The 27,644-nt window shown below is 46.9% G+C and overlaps 1 protein-coding gene and 1 pseudogene across 1 annotated transcript in view; one reads left to right on the top strand and one right to left on the bottom strand.

The window, feature by feature from the left end:
* Positions 1-27,644, bottom strand: part of GABBR2 (gamma-aminobutyric acid type B receptor subunit 2) — a 383,643-nt gene that overhangs the window by 92,813 nt on the left and 263,186 nt on the right. Inside the window, exons 8-10 of the mRNA XM_066367578.1 lie at positions 25,067-25,127; positions 8,697-8,777; positions 4,533-4,683 (exon numbers count right to left, since the gene is read on the bottom strand). Of these exons, the coding sequence (XP_066223675.1) occupies positions 4,533-4,683; positions 8,697-8,777; positions 25,067-25,127 (293 nt within the window). The remainder of the gene's footprint in view (positions 1-4,532; positions 4,684-8,696; positions 8,778-25,066; positions 25,128-27,644) is intronic.
* LOC136393607 (protein tyrosine phosphatase type IVA 1 pseudogene) lies at positions 553-1,787 on the top strand (annotated as a pseudogene).

Below are 27,644 nucleotides of genomic sequence, written 5' to 3'. Positions count from 1 at the left end.
GCAGCCTTCCACAGCAATGGGGCAGACGGCCCCACCACACTCCCCCGTGCTGTGCGGACCAGGTCTGGGAGGTCTCCAGGTGAGGATTCAGGTCTGCTCAGGAACTGTGCTCACAGGGGTGAGTGAGCACCCACTTCGGCGGCCTGCAGCTCACACTGTCCCGTGCACAGAGAGGGCCCCACAGGTGGGCAGGAATACCTCCCCCAGTTTGCAAAGCCGCCGCAGCCCTGCCCGACCCCTGCAGCCCTCGGCCCTGCAGCCGCCGCCGCCACCCCCCTCTGTGTCGTGGCCGCCTCCAGACTGGCTGTGTGTGGGCCACCATCTTCAATGAACAAACATACTCCTCAGTTCTGTGGTGTTCTTGGTCACACACATTGGGGTTTCTGAAGGGCAGTGGAGATTACTGCCAGGCACAGCACAGCCTCCATGCGGACAAGTGAACTGTGGAAATTCATTACCACTCCACCGAGGGGCCCCCAGAAGAGTGGTTAACCTGGACCCAGGAGTGTTGAATTGAAATCTGTGGCACATTTTATAAGAGCTCTGACCTGGATGGGGCAAACGTCAGTCTCTGACCTGGATGGGGTAAGCGTCAGTCTCTGACCTGGATGGGGTAAGCGTCAGTCTCTGACCTGGATGGGGCAAGCGTCAGTCTCTGACCTGGATGGGGCAAGCGTCAGTCTCTGACCTGGATGGGGCAAGCGTCAGTCTCTGACCTGGATGGGGCAAGCGTCAGTCTCTGACCTGGATGGGGCAAGCGTCAGTCTCTGACCTGGATGGGGCAAGCGTCAGTCTCTGACCTGGATGGGGTAAGCGTCAGTCTCTGACCTGGATGGGGCAAGCGTCAGTCTCTGACCTGGATGGGGTAAGCGTCAGTCTCTGACCTGGATGGGGAAAGCGTCAGTCTCTGACCTGGATGGGGCAAGCGTCAGTCTCTGACCTGATGGTGTAAGCGTCAGTCTCTGACCTGGATGGGGTAAGCGTCAGTCTCTGACCTGGATGGGGTAAGCGTCAGTCTCTGACCTGATGGGGTAAGCGTCAGTGCACCATCGTTCTAGTGCCTCGGTATTGCCGGTGGAACTGCTGCTTCTCCTCGGGAGGCTCATTTCATCCCTGTTACTCCCAGCTTCATACTCAAAGCACTGAGAACCTCAAGTGGAGTGCACTGAAGAAGATTCAGTCTCTTTACTCCATTTCTGTAGTCATTCTTTCAATTCTTTCATAACCCTATTGAGTGTTTTTTAACTAAATCGCCACGGCTTGAACGAACTGCCCAGCTCCTGTGGATGTCCCATACAAGAACGTGAGATTTCTTATTACACACAAACCAAGCAATGTGACCTTAAACAAACTTATGGAGGAACTTAAGCCGTATGGAGTTTCCACAATAGTACGGGTATGTGGAGCAACTTAGGACACTGCTCTTGTGGAGAAAGAAGGCGCCTGCGTTCTTGACTGGCCTTTTGATGACGGTGCACCACTATCCAACCAGACTGTGATGACTGGTTATGTCTTGTAAAAATTAAGTTTCATGAAGAACCAGGTTGTTGCGGTGCTGTTCACTGTGTTGCAGGCCTTGGGAGAGCTCCGGTGCTTGTTGCCCTGGCATTGATGGAGGGCGGAATGAAATGTGAACGGTAGTACAGTTCATGAAACAAAAGTGGCGTGGAGCTTTAACAGCAGGTGACTTGTGTATTGGGAGAGGTATCATCCTTAAATGCGGCTGCGCTTCAAAGACTCCAACCCAAACAGAAACCACTGTTGCATTCAATAAAACGCGTGCCTGAGGCCACTGCCGTGCAAGTGGACCTTGAGGTAGGACCTGATAGTCTTACATATTAGCCAGCGCGTTGGCTTGGTGAATCAGTCTAATGGCGCTTCCACAGGAGTATTGGAAGGCAGTCTCTCCAGGCCACAAGCTTGACAGAATTGCAACCTCTGTGTCTGGGTTACAATCAACTTATTTTGACACTTAGCAAAAGAATCTTACTGTTCAGCATTTAAAATGTGCTGACTGACTTCTGTACCAACTGACTTTTCCTGAAATCATGCAGTACTGAGTGGTGTCTCTAAATCTATCCCCCTGCCAGAATCTTAACAATATATCAATATAAGAGATTGAGAAAGACGAGGTACTAAAATACCGAGCACCATACTTTTAGTATCACACAGAACGAGCATCCCAGAACTCTGAACGCTGGGCAGTATGTGAGGTGTCCCTGAAGTCACTTCAAACACAGACAGTCGGCCTAGATGGGGACGGTGCTGCTCACTCATGTTCACATCACCCACATGCATACAAGTCTGCATCAGGTTGGCCCAACTTTTTATTTTTACATTTATACGAAGTCTTAGTAATTATTTAATGTTTTTCTATCAATCTCATTTTGTTCTGTTACGGAAAGTCTCCATTTTGAAAAGTTACATGGTACAGAAGTACCTGCCTTTAATATCTCCGGACAAAAGCCTTACGGTTAATTTTAACGTTTGAACTTGGGGTGCGATTTACAGGAAGGGGCAGAGAAAAGAACGGGAGGGGGCTACTACATATTTTTAGTAAAATGTTGCCTTTGTCTTGTGTGGAACACATAGGATACGCTCTTCAGTAAACATATATTTTTTTAAAGGTAGAGAAGCTTTGTTGTAGCTAAAATTCTTAATCATAAAAATTCTGAAATTCTTGTATTTTTTTCATACAGTCTGAAGTTGTTTACCAAGTTACTTTAGTTTGAAGTGTGATTTTTTTCCCTTCTCACCCTCTCTTGCAAAAAAAATAAAAAATAAAAGAAAGAGGTGGGTTTCTGCTAATTCATTGAGCAGACATCTAATATTTTATGTGCCTTTTGAGGTGTGTAACGTAATATTAGGATACTTGATAATTTGTTTTATTATGTAATTGATAAAATGGTGATGTGTATTAATGTTAATTCAACCATGTATTTATACTGTCTGGGAATGTGTGGTTATAGTTCTGTGAAAGAAATAATTTGTCAGTGCTCACCAGCTTGTAAAAATCTAGCACGAAAGCTTAAACATCTAAATAAATAATGAGACGCATTTATCATCAGAAAAAGAAAAAAACTCTCCCCAGTCATGGTAATCGAGGCGGACGATGGAGTCCTATCCCGCCCTCTATAACTGTCTGCATCAGCCTGCTATTGGGGGTGGTTTTTATGCTCCCAAACTCTACTTTCTTTTCTCTCCCTTCAGGAATTCCACTGTGGCTCCCAGCAGCCCAGTAAGCCAGGACTGGGTTAAACCAGCAGCTGGCTGGAGTTCACCCTCAGAGGTGCCTGGCTCCCGGAATACCATCCGCTCAAAACGTCTTGGGTTCTCAGGTGCCCTAAGATCCAGGTGTTCTTTTGCAGACTATAATTATGGTCAATGGTTCCCTGAACATTTTCCTTCGCGTTTGGTACTCCTATTAGTCCTTTCACTTCTAAAAAAGTGTAATATGGTATCAAAGTGGTAGAGAGAGAAAAAGCTGGCTGTAAATTGTGGACTATGTACACGGTCACTTGAATTGGGAGCAACGGGTCCAGGGCGTGGCCCCTGCCACCCTGCGGAGCTGCACCGTTGGCAAGGCAGTTAGCTGGCTGAACTTCCTCAGCTATGAAAGCACAGATCACACTGCCTAGTGCACATGTGAAGCTGAGATGAGACCGGGTTTGTGCAGGTCCCTTTGCAAACCATAAGCGGACAAGGCATCTTCGTTCTTATAAGCACAGGAAGCTGGGCAGGGGAGAGGCCAGGAGTTGGGCAGGCTTCCTGGAGGAGAGGACCTTAATGAATAGGTAGCATTTAGGAAGACAGAAATCAGGATTTGAAACTGTAGTGACATGTTTTCCTATCTCTTTGCAGATATTTAAATCCTCAAAGCCAGTCAAGAAGTTCACAAGATGTCAGTCTATTAGAGTAATGACAATTTTCCCCAGGAGGCCAAGATGGGGATAGTTAAGGAATTTAAAAAGTTTAGTCTTGTGATAGGGACAACTCACCACTGTGACGGGAACTCTTGCGGCTTGTAGCAAGGGACTCTAATGTTAATTGAAATAGATCTGCCTAGGCCTTGTGCCAAGTACTCATAATTTAAGGTTTGTACAAAAAAAAAATTTTTTTTTGTAGCCGTACATGTGTTATTGGTGATAAGTACACTGAAACAACAGGTGAATAAAACCCTTTTTTTTGTTCTTCAGGAAGTAGGTTTGGCCTAAGCACTGCTACCAAAACCTCCCCAAACAACAGCAACAAAAAAATCTGCAGCTCGGAGGTTCCTCCTTTACAAACAGAGAGAAGAAAAGCAACTGTTCTTCTGGAACCGGGCTTGTTCCTGGCATCCCTGATGTCACGCAGAGTGGCTTCTGGGCAGGGGGGCAGAAGCGTGCTGCCCGTGGGTGGGCATCGAGCCTGTGACCGTGGAGGTCTTGCTCTGAGTCCCTCCCAGCTCAGCCTCTCCCGCAGCAAGGCAGGGGGCTGGGTGAGGTTTGTCAATCCAGAAAGCGAGGTCCAAGGGGAGGGCGTGAGTGACTTACTTCTGATTCCGGTTCTTGATGTTGAAAAAGAGGAAAGCGCTGGCCATGATCATGCCCAGGATGGTGAGGGCAGAGAGGATGCTGTAGAGAGGTAGGGAGATCTTCCGGAGCTGCTCCAGGATGATGGTCTTGTCTTTTGGGGGTTCGGATCCTAGAAGGCCAAAGAAAAGACATCAGCTGAGCCCAGTGCAGTCAGCGCCCGACAGCATCTTTGTCGGGATGTCCTTGACATCTGTCACTTGTGCACAAACTCTGTGCAGGACATGTTAACTGGGTAAGCAGGCTCTGGAGGTTGGCCAGCCCGCTCAGCAGGCAGCCTTAGCCAGGACTTATTTCTTTCTCTAAAGAGAATCAATAAGGGATTTGTGATGCATTTAATAGCCATTAGAAGACTAGAATTTGATTTGGTCTAATTACCCTGTTGAAAAACCATTGTCATTTATCCCCAAAGGTAACAGCGGCTTGGGTGTGTGTGTGCAGGGTTGGGTGCTGTTAGTGGGTACCATTGGGTGTCACTGGGGTTGAGGAACTTGGCTTTGGCTTTCAAAGACTCTGTGCCAACACATGACAATGACCATCCCTCAACAGGGTGGACACCTTGCCTGTCAATCCCTGCCAATGGATATGTGCTCTGGCTGTGGATTTTCTGCCTCAAGGTCATTATGTTATAAAAGCTCTTTCTGGTTTTCCATTTTCACAGGACTGGCTAAATGCGGGAGGCAGATGCTACCTGCACGCCTTCCCCTCCTTGCTGCGCCAGGACTGAACGGAAACCGTGAGGCTCCATATCTCTGTGTGACTGCAGAACTGTCCCTGCTCATTCTTCAAGGGCACCAAGAACCCGGGGGAGCCCCGAGGGACGCAGAGCAAACTCATCTTTATAGAAGGTGGCTCAACTGTCCTGTTTTAGTTTTACCAGGTACAGGGTGGCTTGGGAGGATGGATGTAGGGACACCCCCACCCCCAGCCCCACCCCACTTCTTACAAATCCTCTTTCTCTGCTGCTGTTTTAGGTCAGGTTTCTGCTGTAGAACTGAGACATGTTGGGGCTTTTTCCTGCAGTAGGAATGTGGAATCAACCAGGTGCCTGGGAGTGGCCAAACCTGGGAGCCATGGGAGACCCCCCAGGGGTCACGATGAATCCCCCCTCCACCTCCCACAGCTGTGACAATGGTGCCAGCCTCGATTATACCCTCCAGCCCAGGGGACAAGCAGAGAACAGGCAGATGTTGCTGCAGGGATTGAGAGCTCTTCCCAAAACCTGTGTTTAAAAAACTCTGCTAGCAAGTTCAAATGTGTTTGGAAACATTCAGTGGATAAGAGGCATTTGAACCATTTAAACAGCCTAGGGAAGTTGCCAGGTTGGAAAGCAGCTAGGAATCTGCTGGCATGGTTAATGTAAAACTTTAAATAGTTCCAAGTAAAGAGAACTTTATAAGGAGTGGCTTCGAGGACTGAAAGTCAGGGCAAAAGCAGATACAAGGTGACAGAGCTAACACCATCTCTTGCTTCCAGTGAAAGTTCAACATCTGGAAACTTCCTCTCCCACTCCCCACTTTCCTCCCCTCCCCAACCTGTAGCCTGAGCATTAGGCTGACTCAGGTGCCTTTCGGCTCCTAAACACAAGAGCCATCCTGGGGACGCCCAGGAATTCCTGGCTGGAAACAAGTCCCTCTCTGGCACCCAGAAAGGGGGTGAGGTTTGAATCAAATGTTATATGATGACCAGGACCACTAGTTGTTTGCACAGAAATAGCTTCAGAAAATTGACAACAGCTCCTCCTCCACACTCCACCTTCCCTTCCCTGGAAATGATGACGCCCCAGGGTACATTTTAACTAAGACATTATGGAAGCCAAAGGAAGTGACTCGTCAGTATTAGTAACAGCAGCAGCCCTGAGTTTTCTTTTTGCTCCTCAACCGGTCCATCCATTCACTATTCATCCATTTTCACCGTTCCTTCATCCATCACTATGCCTTCATTCATCATCATTAATGATGGTCAACTTCATCAATAATCACCGTCTACCTATCAGACCCAGTGCTGGGCACCAGTGATTCAAAGATAAACAAGACACAATCCCTGTCCTCAAGGAACTTACACATTAGCCGTGTGTGTGGGGGGAAGGGCAATAACGAGCAAGAACATTCACTCGATGCTTATGATGGGTAAAGCACTTTATAGAGATTTTCTCATTTAATCCACCCAACAATCTTATGGGTTGAAAAGATTACTCCCATTTTGGCGGGTGGGGTGAGGGTTGGCAACAGTTTTCTAGGTGTTAAGTGTCAAAATTGGCAGGATTTGAACCCAGATCTGCCTAACTCTGAGGCTTGTGCTCTAACACTGTGTAAACTGCCTCCAATAACAGTGTCTGGGTCAGGGGTTGGGAACCTATGGCTTGCAAGCCAGATGTGGCTCTTTTGATGGCTGTATCTGGCTCTCAGACAAATCTTTAATAAAAAAAAATAATGTTAGAAATATAAAACATTCTCATGTATTACAATCCATTCATTTCCTACCGCTCATGTTCATGGTTGCGGGTGGCTGGAGCAAATCACAGCTGTCCTCTGGGACAACACCGAATTTTAATTGGATAATATGTAACGTACACGGGTCGTTGTATGGCTCTCACGGAACTACATTTTAAAATATGTGGCATTCCTGGCTCTCTCAGCCAAAAAGTTTCCTGATCCCTGGTCTAGGTGGTTGACAATATCAGGCAGAGGGAGGCCTGAGCAGGAAGCAGGAAGCAGGAAGCAGAGTGTAGTTCCGCCAGATGGTGTCAGGAAAGGCTACATCTGGGAAGATGAGTAGTTGGCTGTTCACCAGGAAGACAAGGAGGCAAGGGCCTTCTGGGCAGAGAACCGTCAGAGGCAAAGGCATGGTGGTGTTTTGGCATGTTTGAGGAACCATAAGCGGTTTGGTTGGGGAGATCCACAGAGAGTGCAGAGAAGTGAGGAGGGGTCCCTTCACAGAGGCCTTGGAGACCACGCGATGGAGTGAGGCTCCTTGTTGTGAGCAATGGGCACCATGAAGGGCTCTGAGCAAAGGTGGGACATCTTCAGCATGACATGATGGCAAGGGCACTTTGGCTGTTAAGGGCAAAATGGACCTGAGGTGGTTAAGACTGGTTATGCCCATCCACTTATCTACCCATGCATCATCCTTCCATTCATCCATCATCCATCTATCCATCATTTCATACCCACCAATCCATCCACGCATTCGTCCATCCACCCATTACTTCAGTGACTCATATGTTCATCTGTTCATTTATTCATTCACTCACTTGATCAATAATGTATTCATTTTTTCATAAAATATCACTGAATCTCCAACATGTGCCAAACCCTAGCTAGTGCCAGGAATTTAAAGCCAAATAGGATCCAGCTAGGCCCTGGTTGGCAAACTGCGGCTCGCGAGCCACATGTGGCTCTTTGGCCCCTTGAGTGTGGCTCTTCCACAAAATACCGCGTGCGGGCGCTACCTCGATAAGGAATGTACCTAGCTATATAGTTTAAATTTTAAAAATTTGGCTCTCAAAAGAAATTTCAATCGTTGTACTGTTGATATTTGGCTCTGTTGACTAATGAGTTTTCCGACCACTGAGCTAGGGGGTTCATGGTCCAACAATCTGGAAATTTCAATACAAAGTGATAGTGGCCATGGTAAAGGAGAGACAAAAACACTGTGAAAGCCGAGAGAAAGGAGCCGTGAACTCAGCTGGGGGCAATCAGGGAAGGCTGTACAGAAAGGTTTATTTGATCTGGTTCTAGAAGCTGAAGAGTTCTCCATCAGAGAAAGAGAGGAATGGTCTTCTAGGGAGAGCAGAATGTGGAAAGGCCTTAATACCAACCCACCCACATTCTTTCCCAGAGGAAAAGACAGAGCTAGATTTAGCTAGGCCACGTTTAAGAAGAATTACTCCTGGCCACCCTCTGGTTTAAACACAGATGCCTTGGTGAAAGCCAGCACTTGTACAAGTTCCAGTGACCCATCCCGGGAGTGATGGGACCCTGTGCTCAGTGAGTGACTGCATGTGTGGAGGGGAGTCTTCCCCACAAAGCCAAGGACTCCGAGCTTGTCTTCAACCCTCAGATAATATCCAGGCTTGGGAGCAATTGAGCAGAGCCCCTCCTCCGAGAAGCCCACCTGCCTTACCTTGGAACCTAATGGTGTCGTTGATGATCTCCAGTGTGTCGGCCACAGCGTTGTATTCTCCCACCTTCACCTCGCTGCTGTCTGCAGGGGGCAACAGAGAGCAGCTGGTTAGATCCGCGAGAGGCCTGGCTTTGTCTGAGTGCTCCTATCCCGGCCCCCTGGTCCCCGCAATAGCAGCTGGTTAGATCCGCGAGAGGCCTGGCTTTGTCTGAGTGCTCCTATCCCGGCCCCCTGGTCCCCGCAGGCCCTGGCTATGTTCCTGTAGGCTTTCCCTTTCCCCAGGTAGAACCACAAAACTCCCACCTAACACTCTCTCACCCTGTCTCACCAACTCATCTGTCCTTCGCTGTATACGGGCAGATAGGGGGCCCACTCCCCTATGACTGGACTCTCTGCCTGTTATCCGTCCTCCCTGGTCTTTGAGCTGAATGATCTCTCTGTAACTTTCCCCTGTGATCTGACTCTGCCCTCTGGGACCACACAGACCACCTCTGCTCCCTCTGCCATAGGGCCATCCTAGAGGGTGAAGACAAAGACAGATCATCCCTCTGACACTGTCCTCCACCCCCACCTTACTAAATATCATGTCTACTTCCCACCCAAGCCAGTCCCCTCCCTGGGCCACACTCCACAATGCCACTGTCTGACACCGTACAGACCCAGAGACTGATCGACACACTTTAGGCATGGTCTGGCCAGCGGCGAGCAGAGGGGGCCATCCCCGCCTTCATTCTGCACATACATTTCTACTAATGCATTCTGAGGTGGAATTAGCATCTTTCAGAGGACGCATTGCTCTGCTGTGTCATACTGAGCTCAGTTCCCTTCATATGTACTTGTTTCAGTGTATTTTCAGACCTAAGCGATACATTTAAATACACCTCCTCCAACCTAGATACTATTCTGTTGGTGAGTTTAGGGCAGCGATTTTCAACCGGTGTGCTGCAAGAATTTCTAAAACATGTGATACCTGACAATTTACTCAGGGGCACTGACCTCTTTTCCCTTAGATCGTCAAATAAAAAAATGACAACAGCCAACACAACAATAGCTGTCTGGTGTGAATGAATCAAAATCATACCTATTTTTTTTGTCAGATTGGCAAAAAAAATATATACTATTTGGTGTGCTCTATAATTTTAGCAATTAGTTTATGTGTGCCACAGGGTGAGAAAGGTTGAAAGTCGCTGGTTTAGGTCATTGTTTTGGTCACGGCCACGGATAATGGTGATGAGAACGGGACTCGGGCGGGGGCAGGAGGAGTGGAGAGTAGTAATTAGAGTCGTCACTGGTTTCTTGTCTTCCAGGTAAAATGGGATGACTGGGTGATCACTGGGTGGGGAAGATGGGGAGTAAGGGAGTGACAAGTGACTGGGGGCTCATGTACCTTCTCCTAAGTGGGGAGCCCAGGAGGGATGGCAGAAGGGGGAAGATGATGAGTCCCCGTTTGAACATGCTCAGCTGGAGGCGCCCGTGGCACATCAGGGTGGAGATGTCCTTGGCTCGGACGCGGTGGGCGGGTAGGGCTGGGCCAGGAAGAGGGAGCCGGGCCGTCAGCATGTAAGCTGGGGGTCGGAGCAGTAGGCAGGGAGGACACCCCTAAGGACAGTGCCGAGTGAGAAGTGAAGAGGACCAAGGGCATAATCCTGGAAAGTGACAACCTCTGGGGGTTGGGCAGAGCAAGGACACCGCAAGGAGACTGGGAAGAGGTGGCTAGGATGCCAGCAGCAGGATACAGGAGAGAGTGGGCACTGCAGAAGCCGAGGAAAGAGACTGGCCAGCAATGTCACACGCCATGGAGTGGCGGCCCCTTCAGCAGGGGGTCAGTGCCTGTGGCGTGTGGGGACATTGGTGACCCCAGCTAGAGCAGACCCAGGGCTAGGTGGGGGGAGAGACAGAGAACGAAAGGGGGCAGTGTGGGAGTAGAGAAAGGAGCCCGGAGGGTAGAGCCGGCTTTGGCAGGGCTGGGGAGAGGGCAGGGAGGGGCTCAGGGGACTTACTGAGCCCCACAGTGTGCCTGGATCTATGCTAGAAATTTCACGTGCCGCTTTCCAGTCCTCCCAGCTGAGTGGATCAGGTGACTTCAGTTCTACTGTGTAGGCGAGGAAACCGAGGCTTGGGCAGGTCGTGGCTTTGCCCAGGGTCCCACTAATACTACAAGCTGAGTCCGGGTTCAAACCTAGGACTATCCTCACAGCCCATGCTCTTCCCTGATATGGGGCTGCCTTGATGAGGTCCCTGAGGGGTGACAGTTCTGTGTCAGGCCGGCCACTCCAGGGCCCCCAATGCTTCCTGAGTGTACTAACTGCAGAGAGGCATGTCTGCCGGCAGGGCAGACTGGTCACCAGAGCTGCAAACCCTGGTGCCCCCAGAGGAGCTGCCCACTGCCGCTCTGGCTCTGGCTGACTTTCTTTGCAGAAACGCAGCTGTGCTGCTGGCCCCTTAAAAACATTTAGGGAAGGGATCAGGGAATCCCATAGGCCGGCCACACTCTGCCTGCGTTCCTTTGACCTCGGAGTGGAAAACAGTGGTGTAAGAGTCACTTCCTACTCTCGCAAAGGTCTCCCCATCATTTGGGGGGGGCATCACACTGTGCGGGCAGCTGTCACTTACCTAGGTCACCCAGCTCCTAAATGTCACATTAGCAGACTCTGCTGGGAGCTCCAGCATCCTCACTCAGGCCTTTTGAAGTCTCAGCCCCAGTCAGCTCCCGCCTCTCGGAAAAGGAGGCCCTGATTTATTTATTTGGCCTGGGGAGGCAGCGCATGAAATATGCAAGCCGATCGGAATAAATCATCAGGAACCGGGAAGTGGTGTGGCTGGCTCCCCTCCACGCCCCCAAGCCACACAGCCCACTTCTCTGACTCACAGGCCCTGCTGTACGTCCCATGGCACCAAAGTAATACTCAGCATCCCACTATGACCATCATCACCTTAATCTCTCCCTGGGGGTGGTGCTTGCAGGCTCCCAGGCACTTCACACCTTGCATATAATGCTCAGAGCAAACTGTGAGTTCAGTATAATCACCTTGTAGATGGGGAAGGAGCCTTGCATAGGTTAAGAGTGCACGCTCAGGACTGAGTGCTGGGCAACGCCCAGTGGATGCCTGAACTTGGGTCCCCAGTTCTGAATTCAGAGCACTTCTCACTCATACAAAGTAGGGCTTCTGACCATTTAGCCCACATTTATTGAGTGCCCACTGCATACCAGGTCCAGCTCAAGGCATTTCATAATAAAGAACCTCTCAAAAACAGCAGTGTGGGTGGTGAAGGATAGGTTATTTCCTCATCCTTGACCACAGTGGCCTTGGACATCTGTGCTGGAGGCTAGAAATAAAGGTTAAGAAAAAGTCATGCCTGACCAGGCAGTGGTGCAGTGGATAGAGTGACAGACTGGTACAGTGGATAGAGTGACACAGAGGACCCAGGTTCGAAACCCTGAGGTCACCGGCTTGAGCACGGGCTCACCAGCTTGAGCGCGGGGTCACCGGCTTGAGTGTGGGATCATTCACATGACCCCATGGTCGCTGGCTTGAGCCCAAAGGTCGCTGACTTGAAGCACAAGGTCGCTGGCTTGAGCCTAAGGTCGCTGGCTTGAGCAAGGGGTCACTCGCTCTGCTATAGCCACTCCCCACCCCCCGTCAAGGCACATATGACAAAGCAATCAATGTATAACTAAGATGCTGCAACAAAGACTTGATGCTTCTCATCTCTCTCCCTATCTGTCCCTCTCTCTGACTCTCTCTGTTTCTCTCTGTCAAAAAATTAAATAAATAAAATAAAAAAATAAAAACTCATAATCTTTGACCTTGTGGTTCAGTGACTGTAGACTCACACAGCCCCACCAGGGAAGTAAAAATCATCCCCACTTGCAGATAATATTTCCCTTCCCATTTGCAACCTGGGAGCAAGTGGCTGTAACTGCAAAATGGGAACTTGCAGAGTGGCTACGAGAATTAGAATACTGGCAATTTCTGGCTTGGGGCCTAACTCACAATAAGTATTCAATGAATTGCAGTTATTTGAGTCATGATGAAGTAACTGTGAGCCATTTGCTAGGTCCCCAAACACTCCCTGTGTTTTCTCACTGCCATTGGTTCCCTACACGGTCCCTTTACTTGGAAAGAGGCTTTCTCCTCCCTCTACCAAACCAACATGTCCAGACTTTATCCACTTCTTCCAGGAAGCCTTCCCAGAGTAGTGCTCCCCCTTTCCCAGCACCCCATTTGCTATAACCTCAGGGCACTGGGTGACAGCACCATGTGTTGGAGCAATGCCCTGGGTGTGTCCAGGGTGTAGTTCCTGCTGGCCAGTTTGTTCCTGAATGGAACCTGATGTCCTGGGCAGCTATAGAGTCTTGCCACCTGCACCCTGCCCAGGGCCGCTCCGGGGCCTGAAGGTGAAAGGATGGTGCCCCTGAGTTCTTCCATTCACCATGGCCCAGATGGTGGTGGGAACTATGATAAACACCTGGCATTTTTAAATTTTAACTCTTGGGCTGCTTGGGAACTCCATTGTGCAAGCAGTGCTAACCAACCATTTCAATAAAGACTGGCCTTGCGGACCATGGACCAAGGGGTTTGTGGGCCACCTAGAAAGACCCACTGGGGTCGAAAGGTGGGGCTACTGAGCAGAGGGAGGGGCTTCAGCACTGGGTCTGTCACTGGCTGACTGCCCTGCCCCACTCCCATTCTCTGGGCCTCAGTTTCTCCATCTTCAAACTGCACTGTAGGGGTTTCAGTGGTTCTCGGCCCTGGCCAGGCATTAGGGTCACCTGGGGAACTTCCAGAAAATACAGGTGGCTGGTCCTAGCATGGACCTATTATAGTAGAACCCCTGGGAATGGATTCAGGGTGGCAGTGTTTTTACAAGCTCCCTCATTGGACTCTGCTTGATTTGAGAACCGCTGCGTCACCCCGAGGGCCCTTCAAGCAGATACTCTTTGTTCTCAGAGGCTAGAAATACTGTGAGGCAAAGAGCCCGCCTTTCCTGAAGCACAGGACTGGTTCTTTGTCGTGGGGCAAAAAACGAGTGTTCTCTTTTAAACAGTGCATTATTTCAAAATTTGGGTTTGGAAGACAGGTCTTATTGGTGAAAATTAGACTACCAAAAAAAAAAAAAAAGTCCAGTCTGAAAATATTCACTGGCTGTGGGCCTGAGAGCATCCACAAGATGGCTGGGAAACAGCTCCAGTCACAGAGCGATCCTGCCTCCCGCCCGGGTGGGAGACTCAGCCGCAGGGTCGCCAAGCTCCTGTGGCAGCTGGGTCTCCGCATCCTGCTACAGGGGCTCTACTCCCCTCACCCTCAATGTCCACTGGTCCTCAACTCTAGATATGACTTGAGGGGGATATATATGCCCTTTAAAGTTTAATTGTTTTTGCAAACATACAGACTCAAGGAATATCACTCTGAGGTTTAAAACAAAAGATAATCTTGGCTCAATGATTTTCAAAGATGCTATAAAATTACTCCATTCTAAAGCTCCCCCCCCCACCCACCCCCGCTAAGGAAATCCTAAACTCAGAAAGAAAGAGCTCTGACGGGGAGATATACTTGTGGAGCCAGTCTTACCTTGGCCATCACCTCTGCTGGGAGCCCTGGGCAGGACCTGTCCCCTGCCTGGCTCTTGCTATAGTGTGTGAACTGGAGGGCAAGATTGATCTTTCTAGCTTGTTGAAGATTCTTCAACTCTTTAGAACGGTCTTCCTCATTTGCAGCTGAAAGCTGTTCCCGGACGCTTCCCCTCACAGGTCCTGGCTCTGACTTGGGACCACACATCACAGCATCCCTGCTCCTGGTTCTTTGGAAATGGGAATGTGGCCATTTCAGGCCTTGATTCCATTTTTCCCTAGGATGGCCATCCATTCCTCAGGAAGCCCACCTCACCCTCAGTCTGGTCATGTGGAGGGAACCCACAGGATCACTCCTCCCCCTGAGGTGGAAGCAGATTGGTGGAGCACCCCTTAGTAGCACCAGGCAGAGGGGGATCCTCACGCGCTCATCTCTCTCTTCCCAAACAATCTGCCGCTGCCAGAATTTTGATAACTTCATTGACCTATGAGATTTTTAACAGGCCAAGTGGACACTAGCCAAATGCCCTGGGAGTATAATGACCCTGCCAAGGGCAGATTTGTCTATTGAATCACTCACACTGGCCCAGGGGCAAAAGCTAAGTATCTGAGGGTACACAGGACACATACAAATACAACAGGTTATCTGTACCTACAACACCTTTCTTTTCTTCTTCTTGGCTAACTCTCACTGGTCTTTCAGAGTTCATCTCAGATGCCACCTCTCCCAGGTCGCCTTCCTAGAATCAGGTAAGTGGAGCCAAATGCCCCTCCTCTAAGTGCCCTCAGGTATCACACTCAACTGGGGTCCTGTGTCTGCTCCCTACTGGACCAAGGGCTCCCTGACGGCAGGAGCTATATCCTACCTGTCTGAACACCCCTGTGCCCAGCCAGCAGTTGGCATGCAGGTGCCAGGAAATGATTATTAAGCAATTTTGAAAGCCCAAACCATAGGACAAAAAAAAAAAAAAAAAAAAAAAAGAAAGAAACCACGTCAAAACTGAGAATTTCTGTTCAAGAAGGACTTACGGTATTTCCCCATGTATAAGAAGCAACTTTTTTCAAAAAATTTTGGGTCTCAAAACTAGGTGCGTCTAATACAGTGGTTGTAGATTTTTTTTTTTACTTGCATTTCCCGCTCCTTTTTGTACTTGTTTTTGTGCTCATTGTTGAAAACAGTGATTCGTCATCAGACACAGATGAGGACAAGCTAACAGTTGGGAGTTTTGACAGTGATGAGGAGTTGTATGAATTTTATGATAAATAAAACTTGAGTTCAATAACTTTATGTAATACATTTTATTTCAAATTTCGGGCCCCAAAATTAAGGTGTATCTTATACATGGGAGCGTCTTATACGTGGGGAAATATGGTAATGTTTATAGACAGGTGACCAAATGGGCAAGGATATTTGCAAAGCCTACAGCCAACAGGGGACCGATATCTAGATTATATAAGGAACCCTTGCAAATCAATGAAAAAAATACAGTGCTCTCAAAATAAAAGTGGTCAAGGATCAGGACAATGAACAAAGGTCCAACAAGCACAGGAAGAAAAACCCAAACTCATGAGTAAGCAAAGAAATAATATTTAAAACCACAATATATTATTTTATACCTTTAGACTGTCAAAAAATGAGAGATCTGGGAACATCAAGTGTTGGTGGGAGGCAGGGACACAGGGATTTTTACACCAGTGGGAGTGGAGATAGACATGGGTATTGAAACAGCCATCAGGCAGGTTTTACAGTGTGTCCGTAAAGTCATGGTGTACTTTTGACCGTCAGTCACAGGAAAGCAACAAAAGACGATAGAAATGTGAAATCTGCACCAAATAAAAGGAAAACTCTCCCAGTTTCATACCTAGTCAGTGCAGTTCGATGTGGGCTCACACACAGATTTTTAAGGGCTTCTTAGGTAGCTATCCCGTATAGCCTCTACAGACTCATCACTGACTGATGGCCTACCAGAATGGGGTTTCTCCACCAAACTGCCGGTTTCCTTCAACTGCTTATCCCACCGAGTAATGTTATTCCTATGTGGTGGCGCTTCGTTATAACCACGCCGATATTCACGTTGCACTTTGGTCACGGATTCGAATTTAGCGAGCCACAGAACACACTGAACTTTCCTCTGTACCGTCCACATCTCGACTGGCATGGCCGTGGGCTGCTCTGCTGTATACACGGTGTTACGTCATCATCTGCGCATGCGCACATGCTGCCACATCATCCTACAGAAACTGGGAGGGTTTTCCTTTTATTTGGTGCGGATTTTACATTTCTATTGTCTTTTGTTGCTTTCCTGTGACCGGTCAAAAGTGCACCATGACTTTACGGACACACTGTAGGTGTATTCAGTTTTCACACACCTTCTGACCCAACAATTCTGATCTTGAGCACTTGTCTTAAAAATGCCCAGTTGGGCTCATAAGGGGAAATGTACAAGGACCCTCATGACTTGGGGAGGCAGAAAGTTGAGGTGACCTGAATGTTTGTCACTGAAAGAGCAGATGGGTATGGGGTGGGTGTGCCCCATGGGGTGAGCAGTGCAAGCCATGGTCTAGGTCAGGGGTCAGGAACCTTTTTGGCTGAGAGAGCCATGAACGCCACATATTTTAAAATGTAATTCCGTGAGAGCCATACAATATGTTTAACACTAAATACAAGTAAATGTGTGCATTTTATGTAAGAACAACACTTTTAAAGTACAATAAGTCTCTGAATTCTTTTTTAATAATGTTGTTATGCTGTTGCTAACCAATGATGAATAAAGTACTTCTTACCATTAATGTGACTTCTGGTGCTGCATGGTTTTGCTGATGGCTTTGTAGTCTGGTTGATACGTGGTGAGGTTAGGCTTAATGCAGACATTGAGACTTCCATCTGTTAAAGTTGATCGTAGGTTGGTCTTAACATTCCTCAGATATGAGAAAGACTGCTCACATGCATATGTAGAGCCAAACATTGTCAGTACAGCAATACTCACACGCTGCAGTGTGTGGTATGTGACGGGAAGCGCGTTCCAAGTTTTGACAATCAGTTGGTCCGCGGGTTGAAGTTTTTTCATTTCTCCCCACTTGTGTTTGTTTGCCAACTCTGCTTGCTATCGTGCAAGTCTTTCCAAATCTTCATTCAGTGACTTGAACTTATTCACCCACATGTCTGAGGCCTTCAGGTCAGCAGCTCGTAGCTCAAAATCTCTGACGGAGACACGGGGGATGTAACTCAGGTCAGCGCTGTCCATGCACACTTGTGTGGATGGGTGATGAACTTAAAAAGACAAGTGCACTCACAAAATTCTCCAAAGCGTGCTTTGAATGACTGCAGGAGATTAGATGTGAAGCCCGGTAGCTGCTGGAGATCAAGATGTTCAGCAGGGTCACTTGCTGTGCATGCATCTTTAAACTCTCCCAGTTGTTCAAAGTGTAGTAAACGACCTGTTTCAATGTCGGCTGTGAAGAGTTCCAGCTTGTTTTCAAATGCAAACACTGCTTGTTGAAGGAATAAAACTGTATTTCCAACACCTTGGATTTTCACATTGAGCTGGTTCAGATTTTAGGCATGTCCACGAGATAGTAAAACTTCAGGAGCCACTCAGTGTTAGCTAACTCAGGATGCTCGACGTTTTTCATTTCAAGAAAAGTCCAGATTTTGCTCAGACAAGCCACAAAACAGCTGAGCACCTTCCCTCTTGACAACCAATGCACATTGCTGTGCAAAAGCAGACCAGGATAATTATTCCCAACTTCATCCAGCAGTGTTTTAAACTGGCGATCATTTAAAGCTCGGGCAACAATAAAGTTGACCACGCGAATGACCAGCGACATCACCTCACCAAGCTGCTCGCCACACATCTGAGCACAAAGCGCCTCCTGATGTAGGATGCAGTGAAAACTTAGGATGGGTCTCTTTTCATGTTCACGAAGAAGCGCTACGAATCCTCTGTTTTTCCCCACCATGCACGGAGCACCATCAGTACACACCAAAATAAGTTTATCCATGGGTAGATTTTTTTCTTTAGCGATCTCAGTGAAAGACTTGAATAAATCTTCCCCTCTTGTTGTCTCTTTTATAGGTAAAACAGCAAGACTTTCCTCATGTACTATGTCATCGACAGCATACCTTGCAATTATGCTGAACTGGGATAAATGGCTTATGTCTGTTGACTCATTCAAAACGAGAGAAAAGAATGGTGCTGCATTTATGTCCTTCACTTGTGTGGCCTCAATTTGATTTGCCATCATGATGGTACGATCGTGAACAGTTCTTGCTGACAGAGGCATGTCTTTTATTCATTTGATTATCTTGTCTTTATCCGAAAAGTCGTCAAAAAGTTCATTGGCAACATCAAGCATGAATGTTTTGGCATACTCCCCATCTGTCAATGGCTTTCCGTTTCTCACAATCGCTAAAGCACCAGCAAAACTAGCCGAATTCCAGTCACCTTGTTGAGTCCAAACACAGAGTTGCTGCTGACTAGCTTGCACTCTGCATAGTAGCTCTTGACATACTTTCTTCCTGCTGTCCCCCACTGGATATTTTGATGCAAATGTAGTATGGCATGTGTCGAAGTGCTGCTTTATATTTGACCGTTTAATCAATGCAATTTTATCACTGCATATTAGACACACTGCAGAACCTGCTCTCTCCATAAAGGCTAATTCCTCTGTCCATTCCTGCTGAAAAGTACGATACTCCTCATCTTTTTTTCTTTTAGCCATCTTCTTCGTCAAAAGGATTTCTGCAATTAGCTAGCTGACTACTTGATTAAAAGGAGGGAAGTTTACTTCCTGACCTCACAACGACCCGTGTATGTTACGCATTATCCAATAAAAATTTGGTGTTGTCCCGGAGAACAGCTGTGATTGGCTCCAGCCACTCGCAACCATGAACATGAGCGGTAGGAAATGAATGGATCGTAATACATGAGAATGTTTTATATTTTTAACATTCTTTTTATTAAAGATTTGTCTGCGAGCCAGATGCAGCCATCAAAAGAGCCACATCTGGCTCGTGAGCCAAAGGTTCCTGAAACCTGGACTAGGTAAATGCACAGGAACATGGAGGCACCTTAGAAAACAAAGTGCTGAGTGGAAAAGAAAAAGAAACAGGAAAGACACGCCATCTGGCTGAATTGACATAAATTCAAAATATCTATATATATACAAAAATAGTAATATACTACATTTTGCAAGAAAGATACACAACATACAGATCAAACATTGAGAACATCTGCCTTTCATTGGGGGAGGTAGGAATTGGGTATGAAAAAGAATGAGGGAAACGAGCAGAAGCAAAGGAACAAGAGGGGCTTTCCTGCACCAAAGATAACACTGTATAAAGTATGAGCAAGATTGTACTTTTCTCAATAATTCTTGGAAAGTAGTAAATCTGGGGTCATTGTTAAGAGTGTCCAGGAGAGGAGATGGAAGCCAACATTGCCATGGCCCTTCTTGTGACAGTCATCAAGCCAGGAACATTCATAGCCTCATGCATTGAATTTTTACTATCCCGCTCAAGCCAAGAAAAATGGTCACTTTTTATTTTACTATTTTATTTATTTACTTTCTTTGTTCCTTCTTTTTTTCTTTTCTTTGTTTTTTTTCTCTTTTGTCTTTTTAAAAATTTTCTTTTATTTATTTTTTGTTTTGTTGTCTTCCTTTTTTTCTTTTTACTTTATTTTTTTTTTTTACTATTTTTAAATAAATGCTGAAATAATGGCTCAAAGAAATCAAGCTATGATGCCTAGTTATTAACACTTAGACATGCCTGCGTCAAAGCTCACATACTTTCCACATGCTAGGAGATGAGTTCTCCTTCCCCAGAGACTTTCTAGCAGAGCTAATGCTGTGAAGGAGGGTCAGGGCTCCCTTCAACATGGAGGGTCTGAGTCACAGTGAAACACAGGCCTGCTAAGGAATTCTGCTTTCCAAACAACTTCCTGGGGCTTCCTGAAAGGGAAGCCCTACATCAAGAAAGCTGGGAGGTATCAAGGTCAGGGTTAGGCTTTTGGCCCCAAAAGAACCCAAAGTCATGAGTGTCATTCCATTCCTGCTGATCCACATCTCTGCCCATGTATCCTACAGTTTGATGAACTATGACTCCGCTCGTAATTATATCAAAGTTGAGAAGCAGTCGGTAAATTAGCCTTTCCAAACCCATGGCTTGGTGAAGACAGCTACAACACATGCCTTGACAGAGGGAAATAATATTAAAAATCAGCCTTCAGAGTCTCAAAATGGGGTCATAACTTGCTCTGAAAGTTTTCTAGTAGGTTCTGGGAAATTATCTTCCTGCTTTCATAGGCACTGGTACTTGGCCAGTGAGATTATGAAGCCCCTGAGGGAGGAGACAGGGGCCGTTTCTTATTCAACTTGGCTTCCCCCAGAGGACCTGGTAAAAACGCTTGGCAGATGCTCAGGAAATTTGCACTGAATAGAACCGTATCTGTTACCCCGAAGACCAAATAGTAATTAATGTCTGCAAATGGGGAAGACAAGCCTACGTTTCACTAGGTCTGTTCTGAATGACAATGATGTTGTTGGAGCAATGGAAGACCCTATCCCTTCAGATCAGGTGCTGAAATATTAAACTCCAAAGTCTAAGTCTTTTACACTATACAGAAGCGGTATGAAATTCAAGCACATCATCATTCGTCGAGGTTCTTACAAACAGGCCTAATGAAGGCAGGGACGGTGAGTTAGAGCACAGATGCTGAGATTTCACGAAGAACAGCACAAACAAGGCTCTAATCATGGCTTTACTCAACTTCCTTCCCTGCTGCAAATTCTGAGCCATGTTTAGACTTCGGCAGTAACATGAATTCTTTCTTTCCTTAAGGGAAAAAACCCCCCAGCTCTCTAGCATTCATCCTCATCTAACATGGTTTAGTGGAAGTCCACAATGGCGTGGGGGAGGTGCTCTGAACTTGGAGTGAAAGGGGTTTAGGCTAGCCCCACTGCATCCAAGGTGTGTGGGCAACAGGAAGACACCACCTGCCTTACTACAGCCATGGGTAGCACGCTTAGAATAGTGCCTGAGACGAGGATAGGAATGCAGATAATTTATTCAGAAGGTGATCCTACAAGGAAGGGAAGGAAACCAGGACAAGGCACATTAATGAACAGGTTTCTGGGAAGGCAACTGAGGTACAATCCCATTGGGAATGTCCTCAGCTGACATCGGGGGACAGAATAGGATATATATTGGATTCTTGGGAGTTTCTACCCAAGGGGGGAAGACACTGGGGGGGTGGGTTATCCTCTACTTTTCATCCACCCCTGGCTCAGAGGGGCCCCTGGAAGTGTTAATTCCCTGGACAGCTGACCTGCCCTTTGCACAGGGTGAGACTTTGCAGGCGCTCTTAATAAGAGGCTTACTCTGGAACTCAGGAGCATGGGTGGCACACTGGATGGCATCTACCACTCCTGCCCTCTAGGATTGTCCTGGTGGGACATAAGGGCTCTGGGAACCCTTAGAAACGGAGTAAATGGAGGGAAAATGGTGATGAGACAATCATTCTTAAGGCTCTGAAACCCCCTCTGGCTTTTAAATGCCTCAGTCTCAAGATGGACCGTGGGCTTAGGCCTGGCACATTATTTTAGAACTGTCCTGTATACCCAGCACTTTTAAGTTTGCAAAAGAGTCAGTCCCTCGAGCCCGGAACAACAATGGCCGCCATCGTCAACTAGCTTCAGTTCATGTTTCTGTTCTCAAGGCTAACTGCTGTTTACCAGACATTCTGCCTTGACTGAAGTCATGGGAAACTGTAAGTAAATGGAGAGGTTCTTAAATTTTCCACAAGTGGCATCACTAACTAATCCAGTAAGCATTTACCAGCAGCCAGGCAGGAGCCAGGCAGGAGCCAGGCAGCATGCTAATAATGTGACTAGCTTCCCAGAACTAGAGTTTATAGAGCAAAATCTTACTTGACCCTTAAACTAGCCCCAGGAGTCAGGCAGCGCCGACATTAATGGCATCCCATTATTAGAGAAGAAGACTGAGGCTTAGGGAGATGAACTTGCCCAGGAGCAGATCTTGCAAAAGGAGCCCCCACTGCTCGGGCTGGCTTTGAGTCAGCTCTGTCAGGAGCCCTGCCATCCACTATCCCCGCTAAGTAAGATGGCGGGAGACAAGTGAGAGAAAAACAGAGGGAGAGAGGGTGTGAAGTGCCTGAAAAAAAATATGGTAATATGGCTACCCTACTCAGAAGCATCTTGCAAAGTCAATGGCATGTGGTAACTCCTGGGGTGGGGGTAGGCCTATCTTCTGGGTAAATTCTTGGAAAGTCCCAGAAGACAGAGTCTGGACCAGCCCCTCTTGGAGGAGAAGCATGAACCCAGAGAAGAGAAGGAATGAATTCACCATTTCGCAGTGAGTCTGGGCCCACCCCAAACAACTCCGTTCTCCTGTCTGGGCCTCAGTTTCCTTCCCCTCTTCTGTGAAATGAGATGATAATCAGAAGCCCTTTTGGCTTCACATCCTATTCAATAATCCAGCTCCTCCCTCCTGGCAGACAAGGCACCTCTGAGACCCTATGAATCTGGATAACTCCCGACTGTGCTGATGTGAAAGCGCCCCGAGCCCAGCATCCCTCTGTCAACAGGATCAGTGTCTGTTTTACGAACATGTAAACAGGAGTACCTGCCAGCCCAGCCCTGATAGGCAGTAAAGGCTGAGCACAGATGTGGCGAAGGGAGAACGCTCAGGCACAGGTGTGTGTGTGAGCACGCAGGGGCTGGCACTGTCACTGATCAGCTCTGGGTCCCTGGGGGAAACACCGCCCTTCCCTGAGCCTCAGCTTCTCCATTTATACCATGAAGTAGTGAGACACGATCATCTCTCAGGCCCTGCCCTTTCTGACATCCTACATGCTGTTAGGTGTGGGTAGCAGCTGTAGAGGGTAGGGAGCCAAAAAGGCATGAATGGGGTTTCAGTGCACCAAGAGAACCTGGATTTGCCTGAGAAAAGTGTCATAATTTTTGACAAAGTGCTAATCATAACTGCTACTACTTGTTGAGCAAGAAATGTATGCACATATTTCTCTATATGATCTAATTCTCACATCTTAAGAGGACAGGAAGGGATGGTACTCTTATTTGACAGATGAGGACATCAGTGCTCAGAGAGGTGAAGTCACTTGTCTGATATTCTACAGTGACATGAATTCAGGGGGGGTCAAACCCACCTCCACTACTGTTCGCTACACTGCTTCACTTATAAATGCCAAAAACCAGCCACTGGAGCTGGTGTCTAATCCTAACATCAGAAAAAAAAAAAAAAAAAGGCAATAAAATTGGCATGCACTTATAAGCTGTGATTGGCCAATCAATATTTTACAAAATATGCTTCTAGAATGTTATAATTTGAGAACTGGAAATGTGACAAGAGAATTTAGTTGCAATCACTCAAAAAAAAAAAAAAAAAGTAAGTATCTTTGCCAAGATGCTTACTTCGTTCAACCAATGAAGAAGTAAGATTTAACAAATGGGAAAATAATTACGTTTGCCTAAAATTACATCTTTTGTGCACACCAGAGAGCTGACATGCGTTTCAATTACCTGCCACAGGAAGACAAATGAGTAAATCTACAAGATTGCATTACGGAGCGATAGTACCCAAGGACACCTCTCCTGATTGATCTGAATCTGGTGGGGATTTGTCTGAATGAATCTGAGCAACTTCATCTTATTTCTTGCTTTAACCTGGATGACTTTGGGATCTGCTCAAAGTGAGTTGACACAGAAGACATGGCTTCCAGAAACATCCAGATGTTGAAAACTGCTGTACTGATGAATGATCTATCCAGTGCTTTTGGCTAACAATCCTGTTAAAGACATATTGAGCAGACCTGAGGTGTCCGCCTTGAGGAACGCCCACTCCACTGTTCACAGAGGCCCTGTGGGCTCTGACAAGCCTCTGGGCCTCTGTTTCCTCCTTATCTCAAGAGAAATTTGGTCTGGGTGATTTCTGAGTCCCCTTCCAATGCTGACAGCAGGAAAAGCCCAACAAAGGACCTGTTTTTTTGTTTTGTTTTGTTTTTAATGGCCTGTAAATAATATGTGTGGGCGATTATAGGTTAAAAGAAACTATGGAGACACATTCACCAAAAGCAAAGAGTGGACCTAGTGATGATTCTTCAACAAACCAACTGTAGAGACGTTCTTGAGATAGTCAGAGACTCAACAGAAACTGGGACTAAGAGGATAATAACAATTGTTAAAACACTTTAGGTGTACTAATAGTATTGTGGTTATGCTGTTAAAAGTCCTTATCTAGTCAAAATGCACACTGCAGTATTTATAGATTGAAATGAGATACTGTCTGGGAGCTTCTTTAAAACATTACAGCAAAAAACAGGGAGTGACAGGGTGAGTCAAGATAAAGCAAGATTGGCAAAACGCGGATGATGGTTAAAGCCGTGTGGTGGCTAGATGGGTTCACTATGCTAGTCTCTCAACTTCAGTGTCTGAAAATTTCTATAATCAAAAACCAGAACGACGCAAGGTTCCTCAGAATATTGAGACTGACTTACCTGCCGCTCTCTGCCCCACACTTTCATGAGTTACTCAGAGTCATGTGGGAAGACTGAATCGGCCTGAAAAGTAATACCGTTGAGAAAAAATATTCTACATAACCTGAAACTGATGTTTTTACAGAGAAGTGTTTTCTATTAATTTTGATTTCTCTTACATGGAACATCATACTTTCATTTGTTTTGATGTATTTTATTGCCTGAAACAACATCCCTGAATACAGAATTCATCAACTAGAAAGAAGAAGCATCAAAAAGCCTACCTTGAAATTGAGTAAATTTAATGGTGCCCATTCTCTCTCCGTTCCGGAACACAACTTGACCCTAAAAACAAAACAAAGCAAACAAACATGAACAGAAGAGAAACGCCTATTAGCTCAGACACTGCTGATCTCAACCAAAATTCATTAACTGCAGAATGCAATTATTAATATTAGAGAAAAAACAGACGCCTGCTAGACCACAGCTGCAAAATTAAACTAATTGTTTTTAAACTGGTTGTGACTTTATCTGGTTAATTTAAGGAGCACAATATCAACAATGGAGCTAACACATGTGAATTAAAGCTGAGATATGCATCATCATTATTATCATAGCTATTTATTAAACATCCACATGTCCTGTGTTATCCCAGGACAAGTCTTTGGGGTGCTGGAAAGACAGAGGCAGAAGGGAGGCCCAACAGAGCCTGGCTGTGCCCGCTCCCCTGCCTCCCTCATAACGATGTGTGGCTTGGCTGGGGCTATTTGGCTTGAGGACCAGAAGGGGACTGAATGTCAGCATTTCTTTTTGAGGACAGAGAATGTTTTTGTAAGTTCTTCCTGAGTGATGACATCAACCCCAATTATAACGGGGCTACGGGGCAGCATAAAATTAAGATTCTTGAGCCTGAGACATGACTAGTGTCACCAGCAGCTGAGTACCCTTCATTAGAGACTCTGGGGGCCAAGACAGCAAGTGTCATCTGCACATCTGCTTTGCTGGCTGATACAAGGGAACCACATTCTGGGCTAAATGAACTGGGAACATGAAGAAGGATGATGGTCACTTCTTGTCAACTGATGGTCCACCTAAACTTCTGCAACCATGCAAGGATATTGACACAGGTTATATCAATGGGGCTCATGACAAGCTTGAGTGGAAAGGAGGATAATCCTGATTTTGCAAATCAAGAAACTGACCAAGGGGAGGTTAAGCACTGTATAGAACGGGGGTCGGGAATCTTTTTGGCTGAGAGAGCCATGAACGCCACATATTTAAAAATGTAATTCCGTGAGAGCCACACAACACCCCGTGTACATTACACATTATCCAATAAAAATTTGGTGTTGTCCCGGAGGACAGCTGTGATTGGCTCCAGCTACCCGCAACCATGAACATGAGTGGTAGGAAATGAATGGATTGTAATGCATGAGAATGCTTTATATTTTTAACGTTACTATTTTTTTTTATTAAAGATTTATCTGCGAGCCAGATGCAGCCATCAAAAGAGCCACATCTGGCTCGCGAGCCATAGGTTCCCGACCCCTGGTATAGAAGGTCACAGTAAGTTGCTGGAGTTTAGATCCCAGTTTGATTTTAATGTCCATGCTATTTCACTCCAGCATGTTGTTTCTGATCCAGAAATAAATTCCTTCCTAGCTTCCCACTGATGGGAAATTCGGAAAAGCAATGGTCTTAAAGGTGTACTGCTTAACTCACAGTTACACCCATACATCATCAGGTAATAGCACAGACAAATTCAGATCTCGCTCAATTCTCGGGAGAAAGTGCCAGAAAGTATCTTCCCTTGGAGGAAACCCAAAGTCTAAAGCCCTGCGGCTTTTGGCACAAAGAGAGAATCACTCAACCTGTGTTCTCAGAACAAGAAACACCTTCTAAGGCCACGTTGACACTTTTTTGAAATCCTGAAGACAGCTGTGAGTAGTATCAGTTTGAAACTAATGCCCACCGAATTCTATATTTAGGTGCCGGTAAGCAGTTCCCTGGTGTGTGAAAACACTTCAGTGTAAGGTGAGACAGGAACTGTGATTTTATTTCTAGGGATGATTGAAAAACACCAAACTTCTTCCAAAAGGATCACTTCTGTGCAAATGGACCACTTTGCACGGGTGGAAAGGATACAGACATGACCCACAAGGAGGACACTTCTTTGTCTGACAAAGTAGAGATCTAACTCCCCCATCTCCTGCCAAGCTTTGAAGAATTCTAGGGACTTCTAGATATAAAATATGGACAAATTCCGCATAATCCTTATTAGTTCAATTAAAAGGCACATGGAATACTATTCAAAGCTTGGGCAGAGGAAGGGATGAGAATCTCCCTCTTTTTTTTCCTCCCTTCAGTTTTTAAACAGAACTAATCAGTCCATGTTTGAATTTTTTTTTCTTTTTTTTTTTTTGTATTTTTCTGAAGCTGGAAACGGGGAGAGACAGTCAGACAGACTCCCGCATGCGCCCGACCAGGATCCACCCGGCACGCCCACCAGGGGCGACGCGCTGCCCACCAGGGGGCGATGCTCTGCCCCTCCGGGGCGTCGCTCTGCCGCAACCAGAGCCACTCTAGCGCCTGGGGCAGAGGCCAAGGAGCCATCCCCAGCGCCCGGGCCATCTTTGCTCCAATGGAGCCTTGGGTGCGGGAGGGGAAGAGAGAGACAGAGAGGAAGGGGGGGGGTGGAGAAGCAAATGGGCGCTTCTCCTATGTGCCCTGGCCGGGAATCGAACCCGGGTCCCCCGCACGCCAGGCCGATGCTCTACCACTGAGCCAACCGGCCAGGGCCCATGTTTGCATTTTAAGACCTGTCAAACCTTTTTTTTACTCACAATGATCTGAGCCAGTGTC

This window comes from Saccopteryx leptura, chromosome 2 (assembly GCF_036850995.1).
Source record: "Saccopteryx leptura isolate mSacLep1 chromosome 2, mSacLep1_pri_phased_curated, whole genome shotgun sequence".
In the NCBI taxonomy this organism is placed as follows: Eukaryota; Metazoa; Chordata; class Mammalia; order Chiroptera; family Emballonuridae; genus Saccopteryx; species Saccopteryx leptura.
The sequence above is the reverse complement of the archived record's forward strand: the minus strand, read 5'-3'. Positions and strand labels throughout refer to the sequence as shown.